This window comes from Orcinus orca, chromosome 4, assembly GCF_937001465.1.
Source record: "Orcinus orca chromosome 4, mOrcOrc1.1, whole genome shotgun sequence".
NCBI lineage: Eukaryota > Metazoa > Chordata > Mammalia > Artiodactyla > Delphinidae > Orcinus > Orcinus orca.
Genome location: NC_064562.1, coordinates 9,652,129 through 9,677,493, shown reverse-complemented (window position 1 = coordinate 9,677,493; position 25,365 = coordinate 9,652,129). Strand labels below are relative to the sequence as shown.

The following is a 25,365-nucleotide window of genomic DNA, read 5'->3' as shown; positions in this document are numbered from 1 at the left end:
TTCAGAGTCATATGCACAACGGATGGCTGCTCATGCCCCCCTCCTTCCTCTGGGCTCTTCACCATCCACAACCCCAAACCTCCCAGCCCTTTAGAACCACTGTACCGCTCTCAAGCCAGTTATACTGTTTCACAGCTTGTGCCTTGGTGCACACCTTCCTGACTGCCTGGAATGTCCTTCCCCTGTAGGTACCTGGTAAACTCCCCTCACCCTGGGCACCTTGTTTTGAGCACTCTAAACAGAGCTGACCGTTCACTGCCCAGGTAATGAATCCATTCATTCATCTAAAAATATTTATTAAACACCCAGTATGTTCTAAGCTGGGAACTAGGGAAGACAACTGACAGCTGCACATAGGTATCCGTCTCCTTCACTAAACCAGGAGCCTCTAAAGACAGGGGTCTCACCACAGTTCCCTACGCACAGCAGTATTCAAATATTTGCTGAATAAATGAAGGAAGGCCAAGTCTGTGAGTCCATGTCACAGAAATCGCAAAACAGAAACATTACAGGTCTTCTGATCCAACTGTCCCATCTGAACCACTGGGAGACTGCTCTGTGATTATGTCGCTTGCACTGTATATGATACTGTTCTGGCACAGCTAAGGATAATTAGCCTTGGTGATGAACTGGTCCAACCTCTTCCCTTCACAGATGCAGACATGGCTTTCTATTCTTGGTGATCTTTCTACTAACTGCTGCAGAGTCCTGATAAAGGTGCATAATTAAGGATCCATTTTACATCAGACTCCTCATTGGGCAATGGTTCTGCCAAAGTTAACATAGTTAAATTTTCCATCTTCCCTTGAGAAAAGAGTGCGCGAGAGAGAACCTGCAGCTAAGATACAGAATGCTGAGTGTGACAGACAGAGCAAGAGACCAGGTGAGGGAGGTGAGAGCAGGAAGAGAGCAAGCACGAGACACAGAGAGGGAAAGAATAAGAGCCACAGAAGCAGAAGGAAAGACCAAATGGGGGTGGGGGGAGCCAAGAGAAGTGAAGGAGGGGGAGGGAGAGAAGGAGGGAGAGAGAGCGTGCGCAAAAACGAGCCAGAGACCCAGAAAGAAACAGATTGAGAGAACAACATAGACAGTACCACCCCTAGATCAATCAGTACAGTAGAACAGGGAAATAAATTAATAAAAGCTACATTAGGAAAGGCTACGTTCATAAAGGAAGCATGCCTGAAGCATCCCCAAGAGGGAAGCCTAAAGATAGTAGTAACAGTGCTGAAACAAAGAAGCAACAATCCCAGAAAGAACAAGAATATTCTAGAACCTACAGAAAAGGAAGTGCAGACCAGGCAGTCCTTGGTGAGGGGGACATTCATATCAGAAAAAGTGTTTTCATTTCTATACTTATGTTTAAAATAACTGCAAATAAAATGTTCTTATTCTAGTGTACCAGTCTCAACAAATATTTTAATCATCTTCCTAAAGCCCTAAATTGAAAACATTCCCTCTAGGGGAGTGCCTGTACATACACGTGTATGTGTGTGTGGGCACCAATGAACTAGTTAGATTATTTGTAACCTAAGAGCCTCCTCTACCAGCTATTTCACCCTAAGTGGGGAAATTCCTGAATGGCAGCTGAGTTTAACTTAATCTATATATGCCACAGGGTCTCAAAGAGTATCTGAAAACAAGATATTTCTTCTGAAATTTTGAGGTCTTATAAAAATGTTTCAGTGTATTTTCTTTTTCCAAGTAACAATCTGAAGAATACCACCGTGTTAGTAATCCAGTCCTTTTGGGTTAACTCCATAAAGGTGTCCCTTGCTGCATTTAAGTCCAAATGAAGAGACATCGTTTCTTCAGCTATTCTGTGGAAGGAAGGTAAATGAAAAATGGATGAATAAGTAAATGAAAACGGACACTTCAAAATTAAATATTTTATTAGATTATTTATCCAGATGAAAAGTTTCTTCTCAAGCTTGCTTCATTTTAATAAAATTACTTTTTTCCCACCTTTTCAATAACTATAAAAATTTGACTGAATACAAACACAACTGAAAATATAGTTGACAAAATGTGATTATTTCTGAAATGTCAAAAAGTATCAAGGCCGCATTAACTATACGTACACTATCAGACTTTACATCAGATACTGTCTTATCTTAAATGAGTAATCAATAAATATTTATTTTCCAGTACAAAAAAAAAATAGCCACAGGAAAAAGGTAAAGGTATTTCTTGTTTTCCAGTTACATGAACTACAAACAGGGACCAAAAAAGCGGTTTCAGAGCAGTAAATTTTTAGTAATCAAAGAGAAAATTACTAATGAAATGTCTATCTTAACTCAAGAACTACGTTTATACTGGACTGAATATATTGTCTAAAATTAGACCCATTCTTTGTGAAATAATACATATATTTAGTGTCTGAAAACAGAAAAAGTTCTTTTAAATAAATATTATACCAATATTTAGGAAAAGAAGTACAAAGTCATTCTTTCATAATACTTAAAAATTCAAAGAAACCTTAGTATCTAGTAATAAGGAAGTAATCAAATAAATTAAGGTACACTCTTCCCATGGAATACATGCAACCACTAAAATGATGTTATGGGGAAATACTGAATAATATAAAAATGGAATAAAATGGAAAAATGGGCAAATGTATTAAGCATGAAGAAATGTATAAAACAATATAATCCCCTTTTTTGTAAAACTACAGATTTGCATAAAAAATATTTATACAAACACTAGCTATTACGCTTAAGTGGTGAATTTTGGCTGATTTCCATTTTCTTTTTGTTTCATGTCTTTTTTTTGACATTTTCTACAGCAAGCATATATGTGCTTTTGTAGGGGAAAAAAAGGTACTTTTTAAAAAGAGATAAAGACACACATAATTATTTTACCCTCAAACCATTTTCTTTATCATCTATCAGTTTCTTAAATTGAGACATAATGGACACATAACATTATATTAGTTTCAGGTGTGTACAACGTAATGCACTGATATATGTATAGCATATGCTGTGAAATGATCACAAGTCTAGTTAAAATTCATCACCACACACACTCACACATTTTTTTTCTTGTGATGAGAACTTGTAAGATCTATTCTCTCAGCAACTTTCAAACATACAATACAGTATTATTAACATAGTCACCATGCTATCGATACATAGTGTTTTCAACAGAATTTTAAATTTATTATATATATTACCTTTCCCTTAAAAAACTTCCAGCCAGACATGCAGGAGATGAAAATATCTCTCTGATTTCCCTATATTAGGAATAAGATGGTGGTTAAAACAAATCAGAATATGCCTCCTTGTAGCAGGAGACACGACAAATTGTCCTTCAAATTCCTCCCTCCATCTCCCAATTTATTTGCATATTGCCATGGGCATCTGAAAGTCTCATTTGCGAAATCTCAAAGTTTCAGAGGCAAACATGGGAAATAAAAAGATACCTACTCAGGGAAGCCAGAGGGGAAGGGGATAAGGCTTGACCTAGGATATTTTCTTGGACAAATAAAACACTCCCAACACACCCAGCTTTCCAAGCCCTACTTATTTCTATTCCACTGGAGTAGAAACAAAAAAAATTACCAGAAATGAAAGGTGGGGATGTATGTTCAGTTGTGTCATAGAAGTACTTGCACAAATAGCTCTTGACCATTTGTGCTCTGCACGATGCAGCTATTTGGTATAACTACTTTCCAGAATTAGGAAGCCATACCTAAAAATGTCTCTAAAAGGAAATGCCTGTATAAATGAGTATAATTTGTACAGATGGTAGGAGTTCTATCATTGAGAGTAAGGTTGCCTAAGCTGTTCAGCTGTGAATAACAGCTCAACAAACAAGAGGCCCTAAAGTCAACGAGGGTTGAGAAACTGTAGACTCTATTTCCTGCTCAGTGTCACAATTAAACATATCAAAGGCCCAGAGAAGTCCTGCAGTAAAGAAAGACGCCCCCATGGAGCTTACATGCTAAATTGTATGTGTCAACTTGGCTAGGCCATGGTACCCAGAGATTTGATCAGACACCAATCTAGATGTCGCTATGAAGGTATTTTTTAGATGAGATTAACATTCAAATCAGAAAACTGTGAGAAAAGCAGATTACCCTCCATAATGTGGGTGGGCCTCATCCAATCAGTTGAAGGCCTTAAGAGAAAAAGTCTAAGGTCTCCAGAGGAAGAGGGAATTCTGCCTCCAGACTACCTTGGGACTCAAGCTGCAATATCAACTCTTCCCTGGGTCTCCAGCCTGCTGTCCTGCCTCAGAGATTTTGTACTTGCCATCCCCTACAATTGCATGAGCCAATTCCTTAAAATCTCTCCCCACCACCCTCAAACACACCCTATTGGTTCTGTTTCTCTGCAGATCTCTGACTAATGGACCACTAGCAGACCACAAAATCTCACATCTCTGTATCGTGCAGAACCAGTTGGGGAAACACTGCTTTAGAGAGGTATATGAGCAGACAGACACTTAGGGTGCACCTTTTTGTATTCTGCCACTGTTTAGTCCCCACATCAGCAATCCATCTCTTTACAGTGCCTTCATTCAAGGTAGGAATTCTCCTCCTCAGATTAACATAGGAATTCTGTAAACAAACAAAATAGTAAAATACAGTAACTTAGACACCACAGAAATAGGTATCCAACTCTTAGGCACGTTCTAGGGATAGAGAGTAATACTAAGCATGGACAACATAGCTCTGCAAAAATCATCAAGTAAGATTCTACCAAGGAACAATCAATCATTTGTCTGGTTGCCAATTTCTTGTCCAAGGGTGCTTAGATCCAAAGTAAGTTTCTCTGAATGCCCCAACACTGAACACTTTATACGGGTATGATCAGATTAAACTGAACATCAGACAGCTTTGAGTGGAGAGATCCTAAAGGACTGGGTATAGAAGTGGCAGGAACTCAGTTTGCCTTGGTGGAGTAGGATATGGAGGTTACAGACTGAGTATTCATAAGACTATAAACCTCGGGTCTTTTTTAGTATTGGCTGGCAAAGTCACTTCAGAACATCAACCTGCTGGTTCACTAGCACCCTGACCAAAATGCTCTTGGCAAGGAGCCCCCCGAAAGGTAAGCAGAGTCTAAGGAAATCACACGTATTTGACATACACTAAGGGCAAATCTGCTGACTTTTGTGAGTAAATACGTATGTAGTTTAGACAATAAAGGATCGATAATGTCTAACCATTCCCCAAACTCAGCCTGGTAACCTAATGATTTTGGAATTCACCACATCTAGATTCTAGAACCTTCTGTTTTGCTTAAAATACCAAGTTATAAAACTTCTAGAGATCTATTTTTACCTCTTTTTCCACCCAAAGCAAAATGCTTTGATCTCCTCCAGCAATCATTATTAACTCCTTTTCTGAGGTATGGCTTTCTGAAAGGGATTTACAAAAAATAAGAGTTTAGAAACTCATCTGATACAAATATACACACTCGGCCTAAATAATTTCAGATTCTTCTTAAACTGAGTCCTTTTACCTTTCTGACAAAGACTCAGTACATTTCCTACCGATAAAGCAGAAATACATATCTACTTCAGAGTAAAGTCTAGTTAGCAAACATAGATGATTCGCAAGGTCGGCAACGTGCTATCAGTTTAATACACATAATTAACATAAATGCTTATATATACAACACAGTCAAACAAATACTTGATTAGTTAACTGTTCCCTGGTTTAATTCAGCGCCTCTTACTAAAAACCCTATTTATTATTCTACAACTCAAGATTTAATCAACGACTACTGGCTGTGAAGGATGTAAGTACTTCAAGAGCCTATGCAAGTGGTTTTAAGAAATCAGATATAATACTTGATCTGCTTAAGGAAGTAACCCGACTGTTCATTTCCCCAGAAGAACTGAGAGAATTCTGGTACTTCCGGTCACCACTAAGCTTTCAGAAACAAGTGACCCAAGGGCTCCGAGGCACTTCTACAGTGGAACATCTCAGAGCGAAGGCTCTAGAGTTACACAGGGCACAGTTCACGTGTCCAGCCACAACCCTTCCCGGGCTAACCTTCCGCCCTCCGAGTCTCTGCACCCTCCAGCAGAAGACAACTGAGAGTACACATCTCCTGGAACTGTTTAAGGGCCGGTGAGCTAGGCACAGTTTACACTGCCTGACATATGTCAGCTGCTCATCATTCTGAGGGTTTTATACGATTATGAGTCAATTTAATCAGGTAAGAAGAACAATCACTATGGAATTAATAGGTCCCTTGAAAACTGGAATCAGAGGCTGCATAGGCCTCTGAACCCATATAGTCTATTTTATGTTGTATCGTTTTAAATCCACATTAATCTTAACCTGAAGGGCTAAGGGAAAACTAATGGTTGTTTCGACTTGATAAATTAGATTGGCTGTGTTACGCTGGTTACAAGTAAACGAATGAAAGCAATGTTTAGAAAACCTCCCTTCACCGTCAGACATTTCTTTTCTTGCCCACATTACACACTTAGAACAATCAGTTTCTCAACCAAGGTATTCGTGCCGAATCCTGTGCTCCTAAAGAACTTACCAAATGTGAGTTCTTCCTTTGATGACAATTTCATGGGACATGGTATCAGCTGATTATGTGTTCCACCGTTCCCCAGTTGTCCTTCTTTTCCAGAACCAAAAGAAAAGACCTTCCCCAAATCAGAAACATAGGCAAGTGTGTGCTGCCTATTAAATGAAAGCACATATGGTCAATTCTCAATTATCCACAATGACTAGAGTATGCAGCAATCTGGTAAACTGAAGAAATTACGCTACTCGGTCAGGGAAACAGCTAACCAACTTCCAATGGATGACATCAGCCACCTAGAAACTAGGAAACCACTCATGTGTGGCTGAGACGATTTTGGAACCCCTAAGCGTGGTGAAGGCCACGAGGCTGCACCCTGGCAAATGACGTTCCCTTCGTCAGAACAAGCACCACCTCTTGCCTTCTACTCCTTCTTTAGGTCTTGGCTTGAGTCACCACCTTCTGGAAGCCATCTCTGAGTCCCTCCCCGCCCCATCCTAGAAGCTAGCATTAGGTGATCCTCCCCGAGCTTCCGCTCTATTTCCCAAAGACCTTTATCATGCTGATGTTCTTACTGATTTGCCTGATGGCCTCTCCTACTATACAGATGTATAAGGGAAGAATCTGGCCTTACTCTGAGGTCTGGCTTTTGTCCTCACTTCCTGGGAGGTAATGTCTAAAGCCTTAGAATTTTCCAAGTGACAGGAGTGTCTCTGTTATTCATGGTAGGCCCGCCCCTAAGACCACACCTAATAGTTTATCCAGGTGGCTCATGGAAGCCCCTCCAGCTGTATGTAAGCCCAACCTCTCGATACACACAGGCTGGAGGCTGAGTTCAACCACATGGGCAAGAATTCAATCAATCATGACTAAGCAATGAAACCCCAATAACAACCCTGGACTTGGGTGAGCGTCCCTGGTTGGCAATATTCTTCAGTCATGCATCAGGCTGGGAGGAGGTAACACGGCCCATGGCTCCAAGGGGAGTGGACACCAGAAGCTCCTCGTTTGGACCCCTTCTAGACTTAGGACCCCTTCTGTCTTAGGCATCTCTTCCTTTGACTGGTTCTAACTTGTATCCTCCTCTTGTAATAAAAGTGATCATCAGTGTAGGAGCTTTCAGTGAGTCTTGTGTCTTTCCAGTGAATTCTCCTGTGTTAGCAGGGGTACTGCCTGGTTTGCAGTAAGACATTTCTAAGGTGAGGACTCCTTCCGTAACACATGCTACTCGGAGGAATGTATGTTACGAAAAATCCAAAGTGGTGACAATGTTCCTTTGGTCGATGCAGAGATGGCGTGATGATATCAATGGATAAACCTTTCTAACTCATGTTTGTTCATTTTTTTCGAAATAAATAACTTTTTTTTAAGATAAAAGTGCATTCGAACATTTACAAAGGTATTTCACTAAAGGACCAACAGAAAGTAAATATATTTACACATTAAAAAAAAATCAATGAAAGTAAATATCTATAGTAAAATATTTATTATGATTGTCTAATAATGTAAAATTAAGCATCTTCACCTATCTGAAAATGTCTGATACCTTCATTTCAGTCAAAGAAACTCGATGGACATTTTATTAAACTACCTATCTAAATTTACTGTGCACATCTTACCAATTTTCATTGACACTTTACAACTCACCTTCCACAGGCTATCTGGGTCACTCTCTTCCCAACGAGTCCAGTTACCAAACAGGGTCTTAACTCATTCTGTGTTGAATTGTGACCGAGTTGCCCATACTTTCCAGCACCAAAAGTAAACACCAGCCCACCCTAAAGAAAGGGAACTTCGTATCAGATTCTAGAGAAATATGACACAGAAGTAAACACTCACTGATGCAAAGGCGTCGGTGAAAAATCAGTAAGATCACCATCAAAGCAAAGCCCCCCAGTGATCAGGACAGTCCTGCGTGTGGGCAGTGGTGACCTTTCTTCCCTGGGAAACGCCAGCTGCCCACATCTCCAGGTTCTAGTGCTTTCTCCACTACCAAGTGCTCTCCTGGAATTACAGTCAGAGAGACAAGGGTAACGCACCTTTGTTAGCAGGGCAGTGTGAGAGCCACCACAAGCGAGAAATTCAACTTTCTGATTGTCCGGCATTTCAATACGGGAAGGAGAATCTTTATCTAGGCAAGGGAAAGAAGAGTTCAAGTGACCCAAAGGAAATGGTGAATTTCACACTAGAGTTCCACCTACTGATAAAATACCCAGACCACTTCCTCTAGGCCCATCACAACAGCTCCTAACACACTGACAAGAAAGGCTCTGTGTTGGTACATTTAGGTCTAAAAGCAGAGGTGGGCAGTGGTCAAAGGGCCACAGTTGGGGGCCCTCACCTGTGAAAGTGTCACTTTCACTTCCCAGAGCCCCTTCTTCTCTTTTCAACCTGACCTGATTAGCCTTCATTGAAGCATACCTGATTTCCAAGTCCCATCTAGCATTACCCTTTTAATGAACATAAAGCTTCTTTTTTTCTTTCAAAATCTCTACTACACTGTCCTTCCCTTCCACTACCTCTTCTCTCTTTCACGATTATTTTCTTGTCCAAGCACTTAGAGATTCAGCAAAAATAAGTTCAACTGTCCTTTATTCCTTTTCCTCCTCTGAGTATTTTTCTAACACTGACTTATGGGTTCTCCTGACTAACTAGCATTGGACCATGTGAGGCAGAAATGCAGTTATCTGATCAGTAACTCTGGGGGGAACGTGTACATCTCCACAGCTAATGAAGCAGCTGAGTTTGCCACACCTGAAATCTCTAACAAGGTGTTTGGGGTAATCAGAAATATTGCCATCTGCTTTGTAGGGGTAGCTCAATAATGCAAATTGTTGTGTTTTCGTGTGTGTGTACAGATGTAATGAATACCTTATGAGACTAGGACAGGTGAGTTTCTAAATAGAATTTTAGTATCCTTTTGTCCTAATGTAATTGGAATAATAGACATTTAAGTGCACAAGTACCTTGAAGGTCACTTCATCCAAACTCATCACTTTACAGAAAAAGAAAATAAGACCTAGAGAAAAGTAAGTGACTTGCGTAGGTCCTGAAATTAGTTAACTTCAAGTGGGAATCAAAGCCCAGGTATTCTGATCCCCAGTCCAATGCTCTTTCCCTTTTTCCCACTTGGCCCTGACACACGTCTCAATTACAGCCATGACCGGCACACTGCACATGCATGTCGTTTAGACCGATTCTGCCCTGAAGACAAGAGAGATAACTGGAGAGTTCAGTGCTAATGAAAGTGGGGATCTGAATCATTTTTGCCAGGGAAGTCTGTGGTACATTCATCTCTTATATGACAAATATATATTTGTTTAGAATATGAATTTGAAAATATGTTTCCATACTGTCGGTGTGGCCCAGGCCCAGCTGTCCACAATCATTTCTCCCCCATGAGTAAATGTTTCCCGACATGGATAAGGCCATGCTGTGGGCTTCTCCTGCAGAAATCTGAACCAAGGGGACTCCTGAGAGGTGCTCCACGATCTGCGGTGTAGGGACCGAGGCAAATCCTCTTCCAACTCCAAGCTGGCCGTCTGAGTTCTGTCCCCATGCAAAAAGCTCACCACCTTGACGTAAACAGAGAAAACGCTGTCTTAGTTAAGTTTAAAATGCAGCAGACATCACCCTAGGACATTATGTGCTATCCATACTATACCATCATGATCTCCTCCATTCAAACTGACAAGACTGCCCAGGTCCTCTCATGTCTGGGTCAGAAAAACCAGAACCTTCTCTTTAGCAATGACAGTTACAATTCCTTACCTCTTACCTCAAAGGGTAGTGCCATGAACTGAATGTCTGTGTCCCCCCAAAACTCCTACGTTGAAATCCTAACCCTCAGTGTGACGGTATTAGGAGGTGAGGCCTTTGGGCGGTGACTAGAATTAGATGAGATGGCGAGGTGGGGGGCACTCATGAATGGGGTTAACGCCCTCACAAATGGGTCCCCAGAGAGCTCCCTCGTCCTCTCCACCTGTTAGAAAACTGGCCCTCAGTAGACACCGAACCTGCTGGAACCCTGACTTTGGACTTCTACCTCCAGAACCGTGAGAAACAAATTTCTGTTGTTTAAGCCACCCAGTCTATTTTTGTTATAGCAGCCCGAACGGACAAAGAATAAAGCTATCTGAATATATTATAATCAAATTCAAGAAACACTTATGTTAAAAATCCCACAGGATGGGCCCACGAAAGATAGAAACATTCTACATTTGGGAAAATAAAACCTAAAACTACTTTTCTTTCTTTCCCTCTCCCAAGTGCCTTAAGATGCCAAATAAATACCTTAAAAATACATTGAAAACTGCAGCACAGTATTTTGAAAGAGTGAGCATCTTCTTCCATTAATTGAATATATGGTACATATTTTTATTTTACTTATTTTAAAAATTTTTATTGGAGTATAGTTGATTCACAATGTTGTGTTAGTTTCAGGTGTACAGCAAAGTGAATCAGTCATACCCATACACATTGGATCATATTTTTAAAGAAAAGTTCTTAGATATTATCTAATAGAGATGACAGTATCTAATGGCGTCTAAAAGAATATATCGGAGATTTAATGTTTACTGAGCAGGACCTGGTGGGAGACAGAGGTTTTCCTTCAAACGTAATTATCACATGCTATCAGCCACCAGGAATATTATGATACGACTAAGAACGATCAGTAGTTCCCTTTCTTGCTTTCCCAACTTTCATTCTTCCTAGATTGTGATTTACCGATTACAAACCCTGAACAACCCCTTCGCCCCACATCCCTAGATCCTGGGCTTCTTGAAGGCACAGTGTGTCTGTCTCATCTTCACAACCTCAACATGGTAGATACTCAAAATAAAAGATCTGTTCATAAATGGATGAACTCAAACAACCAGTTTTTTCCAATACAAGTTTTATACACTCAAACCTTAACAGGGCCTTCAGTACAGGTCAAATACTTGATTACTTACTTCCCTTGAATTCCAGCTTTCATTCAGTTTATGTTTATATCTGTCCTATGTATTTAAAACATTTCCTTCATCCTGAATTCCCCCCTCTATCGCCTTCCTGTCTTAATTAGGTCAAGTTTCTTCAGGAACTACTCCATATTCACTACTTCCCTTCCCTACCATTATGGTATCTGATAAGAAACAGGAAGTAATAAAGGGCTGGGGAGAATCTCTGAATTCAAAATGTAATGTTAAAACACGTCAGAGGCCTGCAAACTGGTCATAAAAGCAGACACAAGGGATTCTGAGCTCCTATCATGGGAGCTAGAAGAGCACTAGGAAAAGGGAAGAAAGTTCTGGAAAAGGGTGGACCATGCCTGGTCCTGCTTCCAGAGAGGAGATTTTGATTATTCAGAATATTTTCACTGTTTCATATTTGAAAAATAAAAAAACATGGAACTTCTGAAATAAAGCTCTAGGCCCAAGAGGTAGCCCAGGTTCCATGTCACCAAACCAAACTTTCATGCCCCTGTAAATGCTCCGCTTGACCAGAAACACAGCATATGCAGTCAGCCAATCCCCAAGCACCAAGTCGACGCTGCGCTCTACACTGATTTCCTTGTTCCTTGATCTTTCTAAATGTCAGCCACGCAACCTTAGCCAATCACGCCCGGTTTCCGCGTTGAGGCTTCTGACACTAAACTCGCCCTTGCCCGAAACCCCTCGGGAAGACTGTTCCACTGCCTGTGAAGCCCTATACACTCTCAATCCATGGGTTCTTTTCCCTTAAATAAAGGACATCAAACTCGTTACCAAATTGTTTTAGTTTTGTCATTTGACAGAAGAAAAGGTAGGAATAGTAATTATGAAAACCTGAAGATTTTATAGGTTCAAGAATTCTAATTTTGTATCTCCTTTAGTAGTGCTCTAGACCATATCACACTCAAAACCATACTTCTGTCCTCTTACAAAGTGAAGCACATACATGCTACTAGTTCTATACACACACACATTTGCTCCCTCTAAGAAACAATTAATATTCCAGAAAAGTACCTTTTGAGAGTGCAAGCGAATGATAATCTCCGCATGTGATCTGAATTATATTATTTTTTTCTTGTAAAATGCACTGAAACCTGATGAAAGAAAATGTTTTATATTGATCACATAATGGAAGTCACAACATTGATGTAAGAATTATTAACTGTATTTAATTAGGATTGAAGCTCAAAACATTAAATTTACTGCTTCACATTCAGCACATCTAAAATTATTATAATAATAACATGCTTTAATTAGTGGCTTAAAAAGAAAATAATGTGCATTACAAAACTGTGGTAAGATGATTCTAAGACACTTTTGCAAACAATAATTTTATGATGCAGGAATAATACAAGATGAAAATAACTTCTAATTCACATGATCTACTAGTAAAAAGTCTCACAAATCATTCCATGATAATTCATTTTTTCCCAAGGTTGAAAACTATTTCTGTAAATATAACTTATAGTATTATTATGAGGGTTAAATGAGTTAATGAATGTGCAAGTCCAGTTTGGGGCTACGTGGACTAAGCAATCATTTCCTTTAAATGCCAAAGCAACACATGGTGCATGCAATGGGAGACATAAATTGATTTCTAGTTCATTGACAGAATTCACTTGTCCAGAATTCATCATTTACTTAAGATGTCACTGTATAAAGCAGGCGACAAGGATCATATAAAGTAACATCTTCCAACAAAAATTATGATTGCCTTTTGAGTAAAATTTAAATAATTTTAATAAAAGAAAAAACCTTCCTTACCTTGCATGTTTTATGTTATAGTTGTACTCAAATGGTTTTCCATCTGAGGAGAGAACCAGCATGTGCTCTGCTCCTTGGTCCATGGAATGTATCTTCATTTTTTTCCCTAACTTAATGCACTCTGCAGAGCAAATCCAACCAGGAGCTGTCACCATTCTGTTACCCACTATTATTATGCATTTCATCATAATACACTTAAAACACCTGGAAAAAGTTTGCTTTTAGATTCCTGTTCAAGAAGTTCAGAAAGAGAAACTAAATTTGAAGAGCTAGAAATGAAAAAGCTGTAAGAAAATATATCTTAATTTTTGGACAACACAACTCTTTTTTTTTTTTTTTTGCGGTACGCGGGCCTCTCACTGCTGTGGCCTCTCCCGTTGCGGGAGAGGACGTTGCTCGGGACGCGCAGGATCAGCGGCCATGGCTCACGTGCCCAGCCGCTCCGCGGCATGTGGGATCTTCCCGGACCGGGGCACGAACCCGTGTCCCCTGCATCGGCAGGTGGACTCCCAACCACTGCGCCACCAGGGAAGCCCCCACAACTAATTTAAAAAGTAAATATATTGTGTATTCTGAGATACACTCTTTCCAAAAACAAAACAAATAACAATAATAAACCCCTCCTGACGCTCCATCTAGAAGCCAAGGCCTATATTCTTAAAAGGAGACATTTGGTTTGGGGGGACGATTTTTAAAAAGGATGTTGTTAAAAGAATTGTTATTGGCATTAGTGCATATTTAGCCCTTTATAAAAGTTAAAGATTTAAAATTGTCCACTATGCCATTTACTCTTATTTAATTTGTTCACAAAAAGTAGGACAGATTTGGGACCCTGTTTCAGTTTTCAGTTCTAAGGAAAAAAAATTTATTCATGTAAAAATATCAAAGCACAAACGACTTCATAATAAAAATGCCAAGAGAACCAAAACAGTTTGGTAATAAAGAAGAAATCGCCCAACAGACTAAAGTTTTTTAGAGACCCAGCATTTCAAATCAGTTGAAAAAAAGGAGGGTTTATTCAAAAAAAGGTATTGGGACATCCGGCTAGCCAGTTTGGAGAAACAAATCAATCTAGATCCCCCTACTTCATTCCTTAAGTCAAAATAATTTCCAAGTGTATCAAAAATTTTAGGTTTAAAAGTAAAATCTTAAAATTTGTATAAAGATGAGAACATTAAAAAAAGAAATTGGATTGTGAATGGCTTTCTAACATAACACAAAATGCATAAGCCTCCGTAAAAGATTGATGAAGTAGACAATAAAATAACCTTAGCTAAAAGCAAGTCGGGGAAAATTTTACAACATATATGACTGACAAAAGGCTCCTCTAACTCAATATTCAAAAACTCTTCGAAATAAATACGAAAAAGATGACAACTCAATATTTTCTTTTTTTTTTTTTTTGTGGTACGCGGGCCTCTCACTGCTGTGGCCTCTCCCGTTGCGGAGCACAGGCTCCGGACGCGCAGGCTCAGCGGCCATGGCTCACGGGCCCAGCCGCTCCGCGGCATGTGGGATCCTCCCGGACCGGGGCACGAACCCGTGTCCCCTGCATCGGCAGGCGGACTCTCAACCACTGCGCCACCAGGGAAGCCCGACAACTCAATTTTTTAAAAAGCCAGGCAAAGATATGAATGAACAGGCAGTTCACCAAAAAGAAATAAGAATGATCCACAGAAAAAAAAACCTCGACTCCGCTCAAGTTAAAAGTAAAACGAACAAAAGTAAAATATCATGTTCTTCACTCAACAGAAGGGCAAATTTTTCAGTTAAGTGTGTGGCCATTTGCTTTCCCGCCCACCTGTAGAATGGGAGCTACGGACACCGGACCTAATCTCTACAGAGTTTACCACGGAGAAGTGCAACTGAAAGCACTCTTTAAAATGCCTGCAAACATCGTCACTGAGAACAAGATAACGCGAAAGAGGTTCTCCAAAGACTCCAAATAGGAACGGACCGAAAAAGGGGTCAGTGAGAAACACACTTGGAACAGAAACCAACGACAGAGGAGGGCTGGCTGAGATTAAGATGCTGCCGGTACACTCCCTCCGTGCGGTTGGCGGACGCAGCCGACTACTCCTCGCCACCACCCCGCCAAACTCCACGCCCACCGGGCTCGGGGCGGGGAGAGCTCAGGGATGCTGCACGAGCCAAGCGCGAAAAGCCCCCGGGCCGAAGCGCGTCTGCGGCCTCCGCCGACCGCTGCGGCGTCGGGTCCCCTTCTGAATGTCTTTCGCGGTGAGAGAAGGACTGCACACCCACAAGTCGGGCCACTCTTTAGAGAAGTGTCCCTGCTGGCCCCGACCGCGACTCCGACCCCGCAGGCGCCGACCCCGGCAGCCCACCGCACTCACACCCCCAACCCGCGGCGGGAGGGCCGAGCGGGCGCTGCGCCGCCCCACTCACTCGGCTTCCTGGCGCCGTCGCTCCCCGCCGGCAGCTGGTGGACCTCGACGCCGGCGCCGCCGCGCTCCAGCACAGCCAGGCGTTCGCGCGTGCAGCACATCTGGCGCGTCGCCTCGGTCCTCCGGGACAGCGCGCTGCGGAGCGGGTCGGCGCTGGGGAAGAGCCAGAGCTTCGCACCCCGCAGCTCCGCGGGCCGGGACGCGGGGACTAGCCCGGGCGCCAAGCGCGCGCCGCCGCCCCGCGACCTCCTCGGTGGCCTCCGCTCCATCACCGTTTTCCCGGGCTCCACGGCAGTGCCTCCGCTCTCCAGACCTTCGGAAGAGACCGAGCTGTGGCGAGGCAAGGAAAGGGGGAGACGGCCGCTGCGAGAGCGCCCACGGGCCACGAGGCGTCGCGGTGCGGAGGCGGAACGAGCGCAACGCACGACGGCGTCGAGGACCCGCAGCCTCCCTACCCCGCCCCTGCCCCGACGCCGGGCTTCCAATGTGCTGTTTGGGGGCGGAGCCGGCAGTGTCAGAGAGAATCGAAACTGCCTTTTTTTTTTTTTTAAGTGGGCGGAATCGAAAAGGAAAAGTTAAAGGGAAACTCTATGACTCACGACTGGCTTGGACGGTGGCCAGAGTAAACAGGAAGCTGGCCGGTGAAGAGGTGGGTGGGCAGGGCTGAGAAGGTGTCCCCGGGCGGGCAGTAGCCACCTGAACTGGACAAGGTGGCCTTCGAAGAAACACTGCAATTCCACTAGGAGGAGCCCTGACACAGACGGACGTGCAGAATTTCCAGAAACTATGGTGGCCCGGAGAGCTGAAATTTGTTAAGCATTCTGTTGGGGGCTCTGCCGCAGTCTCGTGGTGAATCTAGTGCCGTACCACGGCCCACGCTGCGATCCCTGCAACCACTGATCTGCTGTCAATAAATCTTTGCCTTTTCTAGAGTTTCTTAGGAATGGACTCAAACTTGTGCAGTCTTTTGTGTCTGACTTTTTGCACTTAGCATAAGGCTTTTGAGATTCATCCTGTAGTGTTTCATCAGTAGTTCCCTCTTTGTTATTGAGTGGTATTCTATTATATGGATATACCACAATTTCTTTATCCATTGACCAATAGGCAGGCTTTTCAGTCCTTTCCGGTTTGTGCCCACAGAGAATAGAAGTGCTGTGAATACTGTGAACAAGTCTTTGAGTGGATAAATGTTTTCATTTCTTTGGGGTAAATACCTAAAAATGGAATTGCTGTGTCATATGGTAAGTACATGAATATCATTTTAAGAAACTACCAAACTTTTCTAAAGTGCTATACTATTTTGCATTCCATCCAGCAGTTTATGGGAGCTCCAGTCCCTCTGTATCCTTGCCGACATTTGGTTTGGTCAGTCTTTTTAATTTTAGCAATTCAGGTAGTCTAGAGTACTATCTTATCGCAGTTTTAATTTCCATTTCCCTAACGATTAATGATATTTAGCATTTTTTCAGGTGCTTATTAGTGCTGATCTCTGTCTCTTATTTGGTGGTCTGTTCATATCTTTTGCCCATTTATTCGATTGCTTATTATCTAAGGGTTTTTTATATGTATAACAGAGTTCTTTTTTAATATTTATTTATTATTTTATTTGGCTGTGCTGGGTCTTAGTTGCTGCACATGGGATCTTCCTTGCAGCTTGCAGGATCTTCAGTTGCAGCATGTGGGATCTAGTTCCCTGACCAGGGATCAAACCAGGGCCCCCTGCATTGGGAGCGTGGAGTCTTAACCACTGGACCATCAGGGAAGTCCCTGTAATACAACTCTTTATGTTACATATAAAGTCCTTTATTAGACATATGTTTTGAAATGTTTCCTACCAGTCTGCGGCTTGCCTTTTGATTTTATTAAAAATGTCATTTGAACTAACACAATATTGTAAAGCAACTATACTTCAATTTTAAAAAAGCTATGATAAAACTAAAACAAAAAAATAAAATTACATGAAAAAATGTCATTTGAAGAGCTTAGGTTTTAATTTTGATGCAGTTTATTCATTTTTTCTTCTTTATCCATTTTTGTTTTTCTCTTACATAGTTCATGCCTTTTTTGTCTTACTTAAGAAATCTTTGCTTGACCCAAGGTAACAAAGATTTTCTTATATGTTATCTTCTAGAAGTTTTATAGCTTTAGGTCTTTGTTACATTTCAAATGAATTATTCTTTATGATGTGAGGTAAGGGAAGAGGTTCATTTTTTTATTCTTATGGATTTCCAACTGTTCCAGTTTGGAACAGTTCCACTGAATTGCCTTGGCGTCTTTGTCAAAACTGTTGGCTATATGTGATTTGATTTACTTCTGGACTTTTTATTGTGTTCCATTATCTGTATGTTCATTTTTTAAAAAAATAAATTTATTTATTTTTGACAGTGTTGGGTCTTTGTTGCTGCATGCAGCCTTTCTCTAGTTGCGACGAGCGGGGGCTACTCTTCGTTGTGGTGCGTGAGCTTCTCATTGCGGTGGCTTCTCTTATTGAGGAGCACGGGCTCTAGGTGCGTGGGCTTCAGTAGTGGTGGCACGCGGGCTTCAGTAGTTGTGGTTTGCGGGCTCTAGAGCGCAGGCTCAGTAGTCGTGGTGCACGGGTTTAGTTGCTCCGTGGCATGTGGGATCTTCCCAGACCAGGGCTCGAATCCATGTACTCCGCATTGGCAGGTGGATTCTTAACCACTGCACCACCAGGGAAGTCCTGTATGTCCATTTTTACTCCAGTACCACACTACCTTGATTACTGTAGATTCTAATTAAGTCTCAAAATCGGTTCACTCAACTGTTCCACCATGGTCCTTCTTCAATGCTGTTTTGCCTATTTTAGGTCCTTTGCATTTCCATATACACTTTAAGATCAGTTTATCAATTTCTACAAAACAGACTGCAAGGATTTTGAAATTGCACTAAATTAGATCAGTTTCAGAAGAACTGACATGCTGATAATATTGATTCTTCTGTCCATGAGCATGTCTCTCTCCATTAATTTAAAGCTTCTTTAATCTCATTCAGCAATATTTTCAAGTTTTCAGGGAACAGTCAAACATATTTTATTAAATTTATCCTTAGTATTTCTTATTTTTTGATGATATTGCAAATGGTACTTTAAAAAAATTCAGTGTATGATTGTTGTGAGTATATATAAATGCAATTAATTTTTACATTGACCTTGAATCCTGATACCTTTCTATATTTACTTAATAGTTCTAGTAGTTTTTTTGTATGGATCCCTTTGAATAGCCTACGGATACCCATGTAATTTATAAATAAGATAGCTTTACTGTTTCCTTTCTAATCATTATGCCCTTTCTGTTTTTTAGTTTGCCTTATTGTGTGGACTAGTACATCTAGTACAATGTTGAACAGAAGCGATGACAGACATCTTGGCCTTGTTCCCAATTTTAGTAGGAAAGCATTTGGTCTTTCATCATTAAGTATGAAGTAATCAGGTTGAGGAAGTTCCTAGTTTTCCAAGAGTATTCATCCTGCACGAGTGGCTGTTGAATTTTGTCAGTATTATTCTACCTCTATTGAGGTAATGATGTGATTGTTTTTTCTATTATAGTGAAATATAATGGATTTTCAAATGCATTTCTGGACTAAATCCCAGTTGGTCACAAGGTAGTATCCTTTTTATATTTTATCAGGTGTTTGACACGTTAAAACTTTGTAGAAGATTTTTGTATCTGTTCATATGAGAGATACATGTAGTTTTCTTTGCCTGTAATGTCTTTATCTGGTTTTGGTATTAGGGTAACGCTGGCAACAGAGAATTAATTGGGAAGTGTTCTCACTACCTTTATTTTCTGAAAGAGTATATAAAGAATTGGTACTATCTCTTCTTAATATGTTTAGTACAGTTGACCCATTTGCACAGAAAAAGTAATGTTGGAGTTGAAAGGCCTGAAAAACACAACCCAAAAGTCAGGGGCCTAAGGATCCCTAAGATTTAGAAGTTACCTTTTCCCTTAAAATTCACATAGAATACATCTGGGCCTTCCTTCCATTTACTGTAGAAACTAGATCTATCCAAAATAGCTATGGGGATTTGCTGGGGGCTTATGTTTCCACTAACCACCTTACATTCTAGTGTCCTTGGTGCAGTCTCTATGTCTGTTCTGTCTGTCCTCAGATGCCTGCCCTCTTTCCACGTCAGCACCCCAGTAGGAACTTCACCCCATAGCTTCCTTTCCCAAAGTACCACTGACACAAGGCTTCTGTGTGTGGTTTGGGATGACAATAGGCATTTATAGAATAGCTTACAGTTTAAAATTTAATATGAGATAGAAATGGCCCACAAAATTCATTTCCACCATACTTATATCTCTCCTTTAATTCATTCTATACCATGATGCTGAAAACATATTTCATGTTCTTCATTTTTGTCCAACTGTAATTAAATGGGAGTTCCTTGTTGGGCTTATTAGCCTTTAACCAAAATAAAGAATGCTTCTTGGAACACAGCAATGAGCATAAGTCATTATTCATTAAATTAATAAATCCCTTAACATTTAGATTTTTCAAATAGATTGTTTGGCTAAAATCAAAACTCTGGAGACATTCCAGAATATAAAAATATATATCTATGTGCCTCAAAAACATGTTGAATTAGTTTATAGTTTTATTTTTTTGAACTTCAGCATGTCTTTCATATTTGCAGACAGTGTTTATTAGATGTACAATTTTTTTTTTTTTTTTTAAGGCGGGCCTCTCACTGTTGTGGCCTCTCCTGCTGCGGATCACAGGCTCCGGACGCGCAGGCTCAGCGGCCATGGCTCACGGGCCCAGCTGCTCCACGGCATGTGGGATCCTCCCGGACCGGGGCACGAACCCGCGTCCCCTGCATCAGCAGGCGGACTCTCAACCACTGCGCCACCAGGGAAGCCCCCTAGATGTACAGTTTTTAAAAAATATCTGTTAGCTTTTAACATTTAGTATATTTTTAAATGATAATTATTGTTCAGGAAATACTTCAGTAAAAAGCAAGCATTCTCATAGCAAGTTTAAGGATCAGGAAATGTTGATTCATTAAAAATGTTATCCTTGACTCATCATGTTATTGTTTATCCCAGCATTTGTCAACTTATTCTAACTAAAATCCGTCAACACTTTGTACTAAGAAGAACAGAAGGATCGAAGGGTGAGAGAACCTGAGATCTGAGCCTCTCAAAGGTCACTATCACTCTGTGACCGTGGGTGACATAAATCCTTCGTTGCTGTTGATGGCTACTTGAAGTGCTTCCTCCATTCTTTCCATTGTAGAATATTTAGGGAGGTCCAGAATATTATGACATGTCAGTGATATTGAGAAATCTCTTTCACTGAAAGTTTCAGGACAGCGAAATAGGATTCCCACCTTCTGTATGCTTTTTACATGCAGCCTTTCATTTCCTGTAAGAAAAACTAAAAAGAAATAAACTTTGGTTAAGAGAGTTCACAGGAAGAGCAAAACTTAAAATGAAAAGGAAGAAATCAGTCACTTCACTCAACAAATATGTATTGGATCCCCTTGTGCAAAGAGAACTACATGGGACCCTGTGGAGTGAAAAAAAATCATGACATTTGGTCTTGGTCCTTGATCTAGTGAGTTCATGATCTAGTTGAGGGGAAATTATATACCTGAAAATATAACAGCAAGATACAAGGAAGTTTAGTTTAGCTCAGCTAGGAAGTATGAGGAGCTAACTCAAGGCAGGGAGAGAGGCTGGGGTGACAGGGAAGCTTCAGAGGTCACAGCTGGCTAGTCAGTTCTCAAGGAGATGAGCTGGGTGACCATTCTAGGCAGGGGGGAAAGCCCAAGAAAAAGCCAGGGGTAGGAAAATGTAAGTGAACTCACTGAACGTACAGCCAACAGAACCACTGGACTGGGCTTCCCTGGTAGCACAGTGGTTAAGAATCCACCTGCCAATGCAGAGGACACACGTTCGAGCCCTGGTCTGGGAAGATCCCACATGCCACGGAACAACTAAGCCTGTGCACCACAACTACTGAGCCTGCACTCTAGAGCCCACGAGCCACAACTACTGAGCCCGTGTGCCACAACTACTGAAGCCCACGCGCCTAGAGCCCATGCTCCACAGCAAAAAGAAGCCACCGCAATGAGAAGCCCATGCACTGCAACGAAGAGTAGTCCCTGCTCGCCACAACTAGAGAAAGCCTGCGCGCAGCAACGAAGACCTAACACAGCCAAAAATAAATAAATTAAATAAATTAAAAAAAAAAAGAACCACTGGACTGAAGCAAAAGTTTCCCGTTAAGAGAGAAGATTGGGGCTTCCCTGGTGGTGCAGTGGTTGAGAGTCCGCCTGCCGATGCGGGGGACACGGGTTCGTGCCCCAGTCTGGGAAGATCCCACGTGCCGCGGAGCGACTGGGCCCGTGAGCCATGGCCGCTGGGCCTGCGCGTCCGGAGCCTGTGCTCCGCAACGAGAGAGGCCACAACAGTGAGGGGCCCGTGTACCGCAAAAAACAAAAAAAACAAAAAAAACCATTAAATCTAAACTATAATCTGGCTTTCATTAGTACTCACAGAAAAACGTATGCCAAGTACTTCTTTAATGTCATCAGCTTCATCATTTAGAACTTATTTGGTTTAAAACATTATATTTATTATTCTTGTAAAATTTCAAAAGAAATAAATGTTCAATGGAAAAAGTTGTGGACAACTTAGAAATGTATAAAATGCCACGTAAATTTCTTCTCCTCCACCTACTCACTCCCTCTTCCTGGAATTAACCTCTATTTATGGTTTAATTGGTAGACCCACTGCTAACACAGACACTGCTGCCCCTGGTGGAAATTATAAGAAGGAGCCCCTTCCTCTAGACCAGTCATTCTCAACCAGGGGTGGTTTTGTCCCCCAGGGAACATTTGGCAAAATCTGGAGACATCTTTGGTTGTTACGACTGAAGGGAGTTTTGCGACTGGCATCTAGTGGGTAGCAACCCCATAGGCTGCTAAACATCCCTACGATGTCCAGGTCAGCGCTCCACAACAAAGAATTATCCAGCCCAAAATATCAGTATTGCCAGGGTTGAAAAACCCTGCTCTACACTGTCAGAGCACATGGTGTAAATCTAGCCAGTTTATTCTTCCGCTAACAGTACATGAGAAGAGAATACTTCCCCCCATCTGCTGCCAACTCTACATTTTATAAGAAACTTTTAACAGTTGTCAATCTGTAAGCAGAAAAATATCTCATTTTCATTTGCATTTTCTTGATTACTAGAGAGGTTGAGCATATTTTCATTTTTTTATATATACACACACATATAGCCATATCTATATCTATATCTATGTCTATGCATCAGAGATATTGTCTGTCTGTCATATGTGTTGCCAGTATTTTCCTCACAGGATATAGTTTGCCTTTTAACTTAGAACAAGCATTTTTCAAACCTTAAAAAATAAAGTTGATGACACGCTGATTTATTCAAATAAATGAAATGATTAACTAGGATTTATTTAAAACAAATATAGCATGCATGATTCTCATTAAGAATATCATGTACTATCCAAAGCAACTGTTTCCATCTGGATAAATTCAAGAGACCAGGCCAGAGCTCCGTTTATTGTGCTGGTTGATAATTAAGGGGCATTTGGCTTTTCTCCATTTCTAAATGTTTACTTGATTACAAGTCATGCCAAAATTCAAATTCATCTAAAGAGCGTGCACAATTATTGAAACTGAAGACCTTGTCTGTGTGTATAACATTATTTATATTTAAACTACTGAGACTGACTCCATATATAGTCCTAGAAAAGCAATTATATTTACTTACTTCCCCAAAAGAGGACTGAGTTCTTCTAAATCTTCTAATGATGGCTCTTGGTCCAGAAGTTTCTTAAACAGACCCAGTGGGAAAGGGAGGTTGACAACGTTAAAATTGTACAATAGAGTCCACACAGCATCCCAAAGAGGAAATATCTCTTCTTCTCAAATTCAGGGGGGAAAAGGAGAAGGAAAAAAATCCTTAATGTATTATAAATAATCAATAATCCAAAGGGATAATTAGATTAGTAAAAAAAGGTTTGCTTCCCTTTTCTAAAAGTCAGAAATTAGAAACAAAATGGGCTTCAGGAAAATCAAAATTTGAGGTTCTTACACAGGCTATAATACAAAGTAAATTTCTTCCATAAGTTAAAATACAAATTTTAACAGTTCAGGACACTGAATAAATGAATTTGCATTTTGTTACTAATAGCACATCTGGAATATGAAAAAACATGCTCAGATAGCCTTATAAACCAAGGTTTTCACTATTTAATTTTACAGTCTTTGTCTTCAAATTCATGTACAAAAATGACACCAGGAAGAAAGGGTACACTTTATCTGCACCTGCAGTGGGCACCAGGCATGTCAGGTGTGTGTCAGAGGACTGTTCCCCTGTGATGCAGCCTCGACCTAGACGTGCTTACAGGGATAAGCATATGGGTCAGGGAAGGTGACCGAGGCCGTCGACTGTGAGGGTCTGTGGAAAGGAAGGAAAAAGTCCTGATGAAATCTCTTAAATTTGTATAGTGCCCTAAAGTTTTCATGGTGCTTCACACTTTGATATACCTTGTTTTAATCTCACAACAGCTCTGGAAAGCAGGCAGAACAGAAATTATGACAGCTGTTTTATAGGTGAGGAAACTGAAAACTCAGAGAGGCTAAATTACACAGCCATCAGCACTCAAGACTAGAACTCTGGGCTTCTAATCCCACATGACTGCTTCCTTCCCTATCCTACCGTGTTTCTCAACAACTATTACACTTAAAATCAGCAGCCTATAATTTCAAAAAATTGCTGAAGTTCCTGGTGTTTTAGTCTTATCGCTCCATCTACATATATAAAAAGTTTCAAGAGGAAAGAGACTGTGTTACACACTAACTTGAATCTTCTACAATATTTAATACAATGTGGGAACCTCAAGAAACAGTCAGCAAAAGCTTGTTGATTGATAAAAATCCTACCACTGGCACACCTTGGCCATTCCTATCTTTTAGAGGTTCATTCTTTCTCAGAAAGATACAAAACACGGCTTCCCTGGTGGCGCAGTGGTTGAGAGTCCACCTGCCGATGCAGGGGACACAGGTTCGTGCCCCGGTCCGGGAGGATCCCGCATGCCGTGGAGCGGCTGGGCCCGTGAGCCATGGCCGCTGAGCCTGCGCGTCCAGAGCCTGTGCTCCGCAACAGAAGAGGCCACAGCAGTGAGAGGCCCGCGTACCGCAAAAAAAAAAAAAAAAAAATACACGTTCTGATCTGGGCCTGAGATTCTGCTTTTCTAACAGCTCCAGGTAACACTGGAGTTCTGCGCTGTGCAGAGTGTTTTGAGTAGCAAGGCTTTATGTGACCTAATTTCACATTAGTATATGTTGTGTTCGTGTTACAGTATATGGTATATTTTTCTGTTCTGAAAAACCATAAGAAAACAAATAAAAAACTTACATTGACAGGAAACTGCACGTAGGAACCCTCTTCAGGATATATGAACATCCCATATTCTTTCTTGGTCATATCTTCAAACATACGGTGGAAGAACTCGGACTTCACCCCTTCTCCCACAGAACGAATTCCTTTAATAAATTCAACCTGAGGAAAGAGAACACAGTCCCAGGTCCAGATTTAAAATATAATGCCTTGACCTTTACGGAAAAGTTTCAAACCTGCCATCACCAGGATTCCCAGAATCTGCTCTCCTTACCTAACCGTACTCTGCTCTCCCTCAATCTGCTTCTGAGCAGCAGA

At 41.2% G+C, this 25,365-nt stretch overlaps 2 protein-coding genes across 4 annotated transcripts in view; both read right to left on the bottom strand.

Moving 5' to 3' along the window:
* The window catches only part of HERC5 (HECT and RLD domain containing E3 ubiquitin protein ligase 5), a 44,209-nt gene extending 28,102 nt beyond the window's left edge, over window positions 1-16,107 (bottom strand). The window contains exons 1-11 of one of the 3 annotated variants that reach the window (XM_033421495.2): window positions 15,638-16,107; window positions 13,232-13,352; window positions 12,482-12,561; window positions 9,848-10,069; window positions 8,534-8,625; window positions 8,142-8,272; window positions 6,507-6,652; window positions 5,288-5,364; window positions 4,458-4,561; window positions 3,173-3,232; window positions 1,724-1,820 (exon numbers count right to left, since the gene is read on the bottom strand). In XM_033421495.2, the coding sequence (XP_033277386.1) occupies window positions 1,724-1,820; window positions 3,173-3,232; window positions 4,458-4,561; window positions 5,288-5,364; window positions 6,507-6,652; window positions 8,142-8,272; window positions 8,534-8,625; window positions 9,848-10,069; window positions 12,482-12,561; window positions 13,232-13,352; window positions 15,638-15,905 (1,398 nt within the window). In that variant the 5' untranslated portion in view covers window positions 15,906-16,107. The remainder of the gene's footprint in view (window positions 1-1,723; window positions 1,821-3,172; window positions 3,233-4,457; window positions 4,562-5,287; window positions 5,365-6,506; window positions 6,653-8,141; window positions 8,273-8,533; window positions 8,626-9,847; window positions 10,070-12,481; window positions 12,562-13,231; window positions 13,353-15,637) is intronic. The other 2 variants (XM_033421494.2, XM_004266128.4) reach the window with 2 other exon arrangements.
* A 3,018-nt stretch (window positions 16,108-19,125) lies between these two features.
* LOC101283563 (probable E3 ubiquitin-protein ligase HERC6) overlaps window positions 19,126-25,365 on the bottom strand; it is a 45,339-nt gene continuing 39,099 nt past the window's right edge. Inside the window, 6 exon segments of the mRNA XM_049709343.1 lie at window positions 19,126-21,039; window positions 22,148-22,219; window positions 22,514-22,524; window positions 23,416-23,530; window positions 23,533-23,582; window positions 25,067-25,209. Of these exon segments, the coding sequence (XP_049565300.1) occupies window positions 20,816-21,039; window positions 22,148-22,219; window positions 22,514-22,524; window positions 23,416-23,530; window positions 23,533-23,582; window positions 25,067-25,209 (615 nt within the window). The 3' untranslated portion in view covers window positions 19,126-20,815.